Below are 10,168 nucleotides of genomic sequence, written 5' to 3' on the forward strand. Positions count from 1 at the left end.
AATGATCCCAAGCGCGATTTATCTTCGAGGTAACGATTGTAATCACTATACCTATCCTGCATCGCGCGGAAACGTATTTCGGTCAAGATGATGTACTTACCAGTAATTTACACAAGAACAATCCCGAACGGGCAAGAGGGCACGCGGCGCCGGCGATGCGCCGACTCTTTTTCCATGTAACGCAGAAAAATTGGCTTATCTACGGCGCAGTGCAGCAAGAAGAAGAAATATTTATCTCTCTGTTTAGTAAACACCACCGGCGGACCCCTACAAATCGTTAGCGGATCGCGGAACGAAGTTTACAAACTCCCTGACGATCTCGTGCACGTCGAGTTTCTTTGAGATAGTCAAAAATGTTATATAAAATCGCTCGGCACGCTTCGCGCGTCAATTATTTACTCTTCTTGCGCTTCGACTCCGTACTCGACTTTGCGGATTCGTGATAATGCGGGATTTCATTCATTGCGTACTTCACGCGCGTGCTCTCTCTCTCTCTCCCTCTCTCCCCTTCTCTCTCTCTCTCTCTCAACATCGACACGTCGACGTTTCACATTCCAAACTAACGAACGTGTTTGATGATTCGGCCAAGAACGATTAACTCGTATCGTACTTTAATTGATTTTGTTTTGAAATTGTGAGAAATGCTTGTTTCATCAAAAAAATTGTTTACTCTTTCTGGATAATCAATATCAAAGAAACCGATCATTGCAACGAATTTAACTGAATGCACGAATGCGCATTAAAAATCGTAGACAAACTTACCGAAGTGCACGGCGTAAGAATGCCTTTGTATCACTGAGACATTATAAAACAAATAAATAGTTCAACGTTCTATTGCCGAATTTCTCCTACTACGCCTATATTTTTCGTCAAAGTTGTATGCGATAAGCTTTTGTTACACATCGATGGGCATCAGTGCATTCAATCGAAATTAAACCGAGTGTATCTCGCAATGACAGAACACTTGTGAGAGTGTTTTTCTTTCGTACACTTCAAAAGATGCGTTTACTGCCGAAGAATGCAATTGCATGTACTATGCAAATGCCACAATGCCGTAAAGATATGAATTTACAAATAAGAATTTTTGTACAAGCATGGAGTTATATTTAGAGCGTGCAAAATTGTAATTAAGGAAATTTCGGTGCACTTCATGCATTAAGTCATTAATTGAATTGTGTATTTTACCTGTTCCGTATCCTGCGGATCAAATTTTCTCGCTAAATTCCACTGCATTCACTGCGCTAGTGTTCTCTGTTCACCGACGCGAGTCCGCGCAAAACTCAAGCAACCGCAAAAGTGAGATTGCGGATTGATCGAATGCGCGAAAACAGACGTGAGCGAAGAGATGAAACCGAGACGAGAGACGAGATCGAGACTGGGGCCGCTTCGACCGGATCGACGGCGAGCCGCGAGCGCGCGCGTGCGTGTGCAACGTGAGGTAGGCGGAGTCGCTCGCATTTTGCGCTCGGCCGCAACTTTAGACCGCCCTTCTCGATTCGAACGAGTCCGGTCCTCCCTCGCAATTTACGTCGCGTCTTGTCTTATCGTGTTATGACAGGTTTACCCCTTAAATATATATCAAAGCTCAAAAGTATCAAAGATCCACACTGAGATCCTTAACAATCTTCTGTCTTCAACAAATAAGCAAAGGATTTTAATTGAAAGTAAATGTTTTGGAGCGGAAGAAATTCTGGCATCCTATACAGATATAAATTTTTATTATGAGTCTATATAAGATTATAGCGTATGCATTTTGTTGACCGATGTTTGATATACAATAACCTGGCTGCATTTTCAGATGAGTATCAAACGGATTTGGTGAGAGAGATTTATTTCGACTTGCAAAAAATTGCAACAAGCTGAATATCGGTCGCAACGGACGAAGATTATGTAATTACATCGCTTACATCGCATTCTGTCAGGCACATTAAGCAACTATTGTGTTTTGCTTGATCGCTTAATCACCAACTAGAATCCGTGTCAAGAATTAAGGTCAAGAGAACGAGACCGCATATCGAAATCGCTGACCACCGTCAAAGTTCAATATCGCGAAGACACGGATTGCTTGATAATATTACGGTAAATAGCTTACCATGTTGTACATTATATCAAATTAATAATACTTAAAATATCTTAAATTCATTAAATATTATATTCAAATATAAATATAAAGCAGCATCTAATATGGTTTTTGCGTATTATGAATTTATCATATTCATATAATTCTATAATTTCAATTTGTATTTTAATTATAATAGATTAAATAATTCAGATTGAAAACAAAGATAATTTAAGCAACAACTAAATAATAAAATTTTTGTTAATTGATCAATCTTGTTTGCTGTTAAAATTTTAAGAAGCAAAGAGACTAGATGGGTCAAATTAATGAAATGTAGAGCAGAAATCAGCTTTGACAAGGATTATATTCATCAAAATGTATTATCAAACATCTTGTATATAAATTTTGTTATCACATTATGCATCTAATTTATAGATTATCCTATGATATGATGCTGTAATGCACAGAAAGCGAACGCACAAATATTAAAAGATGGACTGAATTACGAGAATGATTAAACGATGATAAACTATGTGTTGATAAGAGAAGAAAGATGCCGACAGCTCGCAAAATTAGCATAAAAGGGATGAGTGGGCGTTTGTGAGGAAGCGGCGGGGAACAAAAACGGAAGCCACAACGCCATGTTGGGGCGGTAACTGCGAGCCGCTCTCCTCGTGCAATTGGTCAAAAGCTCATTCTGGAACATCGACTCCACGCGCACTCGCACTCGGCCCCAGCTCGTCGTGAAACTTCGCGTCTGATTCGTGAACCACATCGACGAGTAAGTTAGGAAAGAACAGGAATTGATCGTTTAATGGTGAGCTTTCGATTCCGTAAACGCATCGTCCGCCTTTCCGCTATAATGCAAACGCAATCGCACCATTTTTCTACTCCTAGAATCTCAATTTAACGGAATAAATTCGTTCTTAACTGTTAAAAACTGTTAAAAAATGGCACATGAAACTTTTTATTATCAAATTTATTTTTTTACTTCCAAATTTTCTTTAATATTGAAATCGTACATAATTTTATGTTGAAAATGCAAGATTTATTAAGAGTTTAATAGTTTTCAAGATTCGGTGATTAGAAATTTTACTTAGCGCTAAATGCGCTCCCTTTATTGAAAATTTCGATCATTTCATTAATACGCTATATACATTGTTATCATATTAATGTCATGTATGTTTTCTGAGAAAATAATTTTGTCCTAATATTCCGCTGTTTGAATTCATATAAAAGAAGTATTAGATAGTTAAACGTTGTTTAATTAAATGAGGTAACATTCTAATTTACAATTAGATCGCGTTTACATCAGAAACGCGTCTTTTATATTTATAATTCTAAAGTATATTAAACCGCAACATTTAGAAAAGAAGTAAAACAAAAAGAAAAATTAAAACTCCGCGCATGCAAAATATTTTTATACATTTATTTATATCTTATAGCTTTATTTATTTAAAACTCTATAAAGAAATATGCTATTGACTTATTTTACTTGAAAAATATTTAAAATGTATAAAATTTCTTTATTTAAAAAAATTTTCAAAAATTTTTTCTTTGTAGAACAATTAAATCAAATTATATAAATCGACAGTCTAATTTTACAGAATTTAGGTGCACATCCCATAATCACCTACGATCTAGAATCTACCTCGGAGAGTTCCTTTACCGAAGATCTACGGAAATCGCGGATCACGCGAGTTTGGCGACAGGAAGGGAAACAAATGGGAATAACGGTGGTTGAACGTGGCCGGATATTTTTCAACAGCTGCAATGGCCGGGTGCGCGAATTGTTGACCAAATGCTGGGACTTACGGACGCCGATGTTGCTGATATAGCGAGGTATTGTTAACCCGGCACAATGACCGTGTTTAGCAACATCGACCGGCCGGTCGCGTTCGATTGTTCGTATCACCCTTCCTCTCCCCCTTCTCCCCACGTTATTGCGTTATCGTCGACAAATTGGTCCGCCGAGAACGACGATTAATCCTTTAAACTCGGTATACATTGCATTTTTTTATTCGATCTCTGCTATCATTTCAAAAATGCTTGGTATTGTTTCGATTCACCATCAGATATCGTGAATTCTAATTTAAATGATTAGCAGCGTTTGTGATTTTTAGATCGATTGCGAAATCAATGCGTGCATGGACAGAACGCTTTTGCTGAAAGATCTAAAAATTGTACCAGATCAAAATCAAAACTTATCAATAGAACACTCGATCTTTTTCATAGTAAAAAGTTTTGACAATCCATCAACCAAGATCGAGTGCTCTATTGATAAATTTGAAATGTCCAACAAAATTTATTTTCAGATCTGTATTTGACACAATTTTTAGATCCTTCAGCAAAAGTGTTCTTCGCGTGTCAAAACAATAATGGTTGAGTAAATTTAATTATGAAATAATTATTCGTGAAACAAAAATGTGGCGATAATTTAAAAACTTTTAAATGTAATTTTTGTACACAAATCTATACCGATACTCCAGTTTCTAAAATCGGATTGTGTTTTTAAAGAACGAAAGAAGCGTTATCAGAAAACGATAAACCACGGCAAACCAAGGAGCTTTTATCCTTCGACTTGCTTGTGTCGAAGCACGGTCGAAGAAACGGGAGTAGGAGTCTTTCCTGTTTTGATTAGGCAATGTCAAAGCAAACTGGCTCTCTCGGTCCGGACTGACCTCTCTTTTTCGCTCTTCCCCCGTGCTTTGGTTCACCCTTTCGGTTTTACTGCCATTTTATAGTCGTTTGTTTGTCGCGGCGAGGCGAGACAGGAGCGATTACCACGCGGTCACGTTCCGCGCTGGACGTTATAGCTGGAGTATAATCGTGACTGGGAGCTTCTCGTCTCGCGTTCGAAACACTTATGTACGATCAGTGGTTGTTCTTCAACGTTATGCACCACTCTAAAGCGCTTTACGAATTTTGTGTTTGTTTCATCGAATTATGACATTAGTATTTTAAAAAGTCCCAGCTATGTTTCAAACTCAATTCAACTCAGTTAGTTTAAATTCTGGAATTTTCCTTTCATAAATTTATTTGTACTACAAATTAATTAATTAATATTCATATTACACTTGCCGATAACATACTAATTAAAAAAATTAACGTTCTGTTTAGCGTACATCAGATTATATCCGGTGATGCGTGCCTTCGAACTTACACCACGACGGAACGTAGAACGGGACATTGTCATCTGTCGAGAGGGATCTCGTAAATTATTTAGGACCCAGATTTACTTAAAGTTTTGTGAATAGCGGCTTCATATTTTAGTGTTGCCACGAGGCGTAAATGTTTACATTAAAGGCGAGCCGCCGTCGCACAATATTACCCTTCACCCGCGAGTGACGTTGCTATGGAGCCCTTTGCAGTCTTCGCAGCCTGCTAGGACGGTACTCTGCTCGTAAAAATCCTTTCCCCCCTTTCCACCCATGCCGAACGATAGATTGGGCAAACAAATAATATAAGGCTCCCTTTACGAATAAGTCAATTGGGAGAGGATCGCGTCGGACGGAAGCACGTTCGTCGAGTTGGTTTAAATTCAAAGCAAAATCGATTTATAGTTTTAGAATTTGTTCTTAATAAATCCATAATTTTATATATAGAATATTTATATATAGATAGTACGGAACAATTTATATATAGTAAGTGATTAAATCAGTGTAAAACCTTTGCAAAACATTGATGAACTGATAAGATGACAATCAGACCGATGTGATATGCGCGATTTTACCGCCGTACTATCGTTATCTTACCTCTTCTTTATCTTTAAAAAAAATAATAATAATAAACAATAAAATAATTAATTTATTTTATATACATTTCACTTTGGGTTTTGTGTCTATATTGATCCTCGGATCTGTAAATTTGCAATTTTAATCGTCAGCAGATATCATGCAATCTTTTAAATTATAGTATAAAAATCTGTAACATTAAAAGAAATATTAATAAAATTATTTATATTAGAACAATGTTTAAAAAAATGTATAACGAAATATGAGCATGTATAATTGAAGTATTACATCATTATGTATTAATATAGATATTAAATTATTATAATTATTGTATATCAAATAATTGTTATAATTATATAGAAGAATCATGCGGAAATTGACAAGAAAATTGAACATCATTATAAATTTCATAAATTACTGCGACTGTCGATAATTCGATATTATCAACTTTCAGGCGCTCCATGTTGAGCATCGGGCGTCATCTGACGAAGTCCAGAGTAATTCATCGTTTACCGGCCTGCGATTGTTCCGTCCACCGTAACCTGTAAAAAGCTAGGAGAATATAGGCGCTCGATTCTCCTCGCGACTCATTGAGTACAAGCAAAATTCTCAGGTTTTAAAATGGACGACGAGAGTGATCAGGAGAACACGATCGAGGACGATTACTATACCTTCCTGAACATCCCCAAAGACGTGAGAAAGCTTAGTAATCTGCTATAATTCTGATAATTTTATCCGATTCAGAAAGGGGTAGAGATCGGCATCGAGCCCTCCACGTGACAACGTCGTTTCATGAAGCTGACGTAACAGAACCCTTGCCGCAAAAAACTGTCTAAAACCACTTACGACTAACACGATTCTCTATTAGATATCGTGAATATCAATTACGAACTTAGAAACGACATCGATATATTGTGCTTTGTCAATTTTTACTTCCAGAATGTTATATATTCTATAATAGAATTGTTTTTACTGTGAAAGCAAATTTATTCAATTTTTGTATTATGAACATTATTTTAATTTTCTTTCTTCAAGTCTTTTCTTTCATAAAATTTATATATAAATAAACACATGCCTGTTTTACTAACAATCTATATTTATATTTCAGGCTAGTCCTGAGGATATCAGCAATGCATATCGAAGACAAAGTAGACTTTATCATCCCGACAAGCATACAGATCCGGTGCTTAAAAAAGAAGCAGAGATTCTGTTTAATCGTACGAAAAAAGCGTATGAAGGTTTGTATTATAATCTTAATGATTAACTACGACAATAATCAAAAGTATGTTATATGCATTGAATTTTTTAATTTTTTTAGTCGTATGTGCATAAAGAATCTCAAAATTAATCTTTGATATTTCAGTGTTGAGCGATCCACATCAGAGAGCAATTTATGATTCGTTGGGAATTCGTGGATTGGAAACAGAAGGATGGGAAATTGTGCAGCGTACAAAGACACCTCAAGAGATTCGTGAGGAATATGAGAGACTAGCGAGGGAGAGAGAAGAGAGACGTTTACAGCAACACACCAACCCCAAGGGTACTGTAACGGTAAACATCAATGCCACCGATCTTTTCACCAAGTATGATGAAGATTACATTGATAGGTAAGTTCAGTCAACTCAATTATTATGATAAAACATTAATCTACAAGACAATGAAGAATAAAAAAAAAATCAAAATTAAATAACTCTTTACTAACAATTGAAATTTGTTTTCAGCAGTGGATTATTTTCATGCATTGAAGTCAGTGGGATGTCGTTTGCGCAATCTATTGAAGCACCCCTCACTTTGCGGGACACTGTGACTATGTCTGGTCAGTTGGGAACTCAAAATGGTACTGGTTCTGGATCGATTAATGTCTCAGCGAAACGATTGATATCTTCGAAAGGATGGGTTGAAGTTGAAGTAGGCGCTGGCAACGGCCCAACCTTCTCTCTCAAAGGATTTCGCACATTGACGAAACGATTGTTTTGCGACGGAGCGATAATACTGCAATTTACGTCGCATGCCGTAAAAGCTGGTTACATAGGAAGTACGTACAATCACAATTTTTCTTAAGCATAATTATAATCATATAATTCTTATATATTATTTGCACATTGTAATTAAAGATTTCAAGTACAGAGATATGTGAGAACTGTTTAATTTACAGCTCTTGCGATGCAATTGGATAAGCATACGGTGGGATATCTCACGTATAGAGCTGGCATTCAGGGAGCTATGAGTACTATGATCGTGAGAGACACGTCTCGATCGTACACAGCGTTTTCTCTCCACTTTGGACTTGTACATTCTTTCGTCAGCCTTAATTATACTTATAAGATGGAGGAGAAGCAACTCAAGCTTCGCGGTAGTGTCAAGTTAGTATTACCAAATGTGCTAACAAAAAAATTTTGCATAATCCGACTTTGCGTAATCCGTATAATTTACAGAGCCGGTACATTTGGTGCATTTCTGGAATACGGCGCGGAGAAAAAGGTCTCCGAACACAGCTCAGTCTCGGCAGCTGTACGCATCGGCGTGCCAACCGGTGTCACGCTAAAGATTAGACTGAGTCGTGCGTCGCAAGCGTACACGTTCCCTATACATCTATGCGATGAAGTTCTTCCTGCTCCCATCTTTTACGCCACTGTAGCGCCAATAATCACTTGGACGGTTATTAAGAAGCTCATAATCGATCCTGTTGTGAAAGAGCGGAAAGAGCGCGAGAAGGAAAAGCAGAGAGAATTGAACAAGTCTAGAATGATGGAGAAGCAGAGGGAAGCCAAAGCTGCCACCGAACTGATGAAGGAAACCGTCAGCAGGATAAGAGCTGAGGAGGAGTCCAAGAAAGGACTGATCATTACCAAAGCTTTGTACGGTCGGTTTGTGTATCCTCAACAGGATCGAGCTCCTTTGGAGGAGAGCGGGCATAGAGACGAGATGATAGATGTAACAATTCCTTTACAATGTTTAGTGAAGGATTCCAAATTGATTCTTCACAAAGCGTCTAAGGTATTCTCTTAGAATCTTACCAATGTCCAATCATAAAAAGATTTATAATAACGCTGTTTTGATAAATTATTTGATTTTAATATGTAATTGGCCAAATTGGAATATTGTCTGTAACTGTATGTTATGAAATATTATTGCAGAGCCAACTGCCTGGATTTTACGATCCATGTGTGGGAGAAGATAAACAGCTGTTAGTACAGTATCTCTTCCATACTCAAACGCACGAATGTGTTATACGGGACGATGCGCCTCTCAGGATACCAATTTCGTGTAAGGATTTGCTGAAGTGTTGGAAACGAATTTGTATTTAACGATTTGGTAACGTATCCTTTGTATGTTTCAGCACATAAAGTGAATACTACTTGACATATGCATTCAACATCAAAATCAAAACGCAGTCGTCGCAGTTGTCATCAATAATCGGCGTTACTTCAGGGTAGATTGTACATTCTTAGAGGTTTAATTTTACATAGAAAGTAAAAAGTATTAAGTGTTCATTGATCCTTACGCTTTGTATATTAATATCGTTTTTCAGAAAAACGATATTTTTTATTTGATAATAGTCAAGAAATATTACAAGTATCTTGTAGCGATTGAGTACTTTCTTGAAAGAAGATCGCTTTATGTGGACATTTAATCCCGCTGAAAGAAACATGTATATATATATAGTAAATTTTTAATTGTATGTAAGTTGTTCATTTTGCTCATTAAAATCGTATTTCATATATCTTGAAAAAAAAAGTAAAACACAGTCAACCCAAATACAAATCTATTTTACTGCCTATAGAGATGTAATAATGTGTATAAAATAGGTAATATACATGACAATTCTAATGTTCATATTGATCTTTTTGCAGCCATACAAAGATCGCTATGGACAAAAATATCAATTAACTTAAAACTGCATACTTCAATCTGATATATATATATATTATTATTAATGCATCAAGGAAATGACATTTGTTAATTAATTGCACAGATAGTAGAATTAAAATATTAATGTATCATGATACAATTTATTTGTACAAAAAAAGATTTTATTTTGAAGGAGAAAATACATATAGTTATATACTTATATATAGAATATATATATATATATATATGCATATATATTATATAATAAAAAAATTATATATTTATATATAATATATATAATTTTAAGATTGTGTATATAGTTTCTAATAATAGTTAATAGACTGCACCATCTATACATGAAATTTATTTGTACACTTTGAATGAATAGGAATTATAAATAGCTCGGAAATTGATTAGCAAAATAAAATTGCTTGTTGAATTGCACGTGGAAACGCTTAATTTATTAGACTGAAATAAATTAGTCTGATAGTAATTTTCTCCTATATCTACATGCTCTGTTACC

The 10,168-nt window shown here is 36.0% G+C and overlaps 1 protein-coding gene and 1 long non-coding RNA gene across 3 annotated transcripts; both read left to right on the top strand.

Annotated features, from left to right (window-relative positions):
* The first annotated feature begins 1,798 nt into the window (after positions 1 to 1,798).
* LOC136999537 (uncharacterized) lies at positions 1,799 to 6,188 on the top strand. Its single transcript, XR_010889900.1, has 4 exons — positions 1,799 to 2,079; positions 2,495 to 2,876; positions 3,667 to 3,901; positions 5,180 to 6,188. It is a non-coding gene; the product is annotated as an uncharacterized lncRNA (long non-coding RNA).
* A 110-nt stretch (positions 6,189 to 6,298) lies between these two features.
* Positions 6,299 to 10,089, top strand: LOC105674431 (dnaJ homolog subfamily C member 11). Of its 2 annotated transcripts, none has more exons than XM_012370727.2 (8): positions 6,299 to 6,486; positions 6,902 to 7,031; positions 7,157 to 7,400; positions 7,518 to 7,828; positions 7,949 to 8,156; positions 8,229 to 8,790; positions 8,931 to 9,060; positions 9,134 to 10,089. In XM_012370727.2, the coding sequence occupies exons 1-8, from the start codon at positions 6,415 to 6,417 to the stop codon at positions 9,154 to 9,156; spliced, it is 1,680 nt and encodes a 559-aa protein (XP_012226150.1). In that variant the 5' UTR covers positions 6,299 to 6,414; the 3' UTR covers positions 9,157 to 10,089. The 2 variants fall into 2 exon arrangements, with proteins under 2 accessions (XP_012226150.1, XP_012226149.1); XM_012370726.2 differs by having other exon boundaries at positions 6,300 to 6,486; positions 7,515 to 7,828.
* Positions 10,090 to 10,168: the final 79 nt, after the last annotated feature.

Source organism: Linepithema humile, chromosome 1 (assembly GCF_040581485.1).
Source record: "Linepithema humile isolate Giens D197 chromosome 1, Lhum_UNIL_v1.0, whole genome shotgun sequence".
In the NCBI taxonomy this organism is placed as follows: domain Eukaryota; kingdom Metazoa; phylum Arthropoda; class Insecta; order Hymenoptera; family Formicidae; genus Linepithema; species Linepithema humile.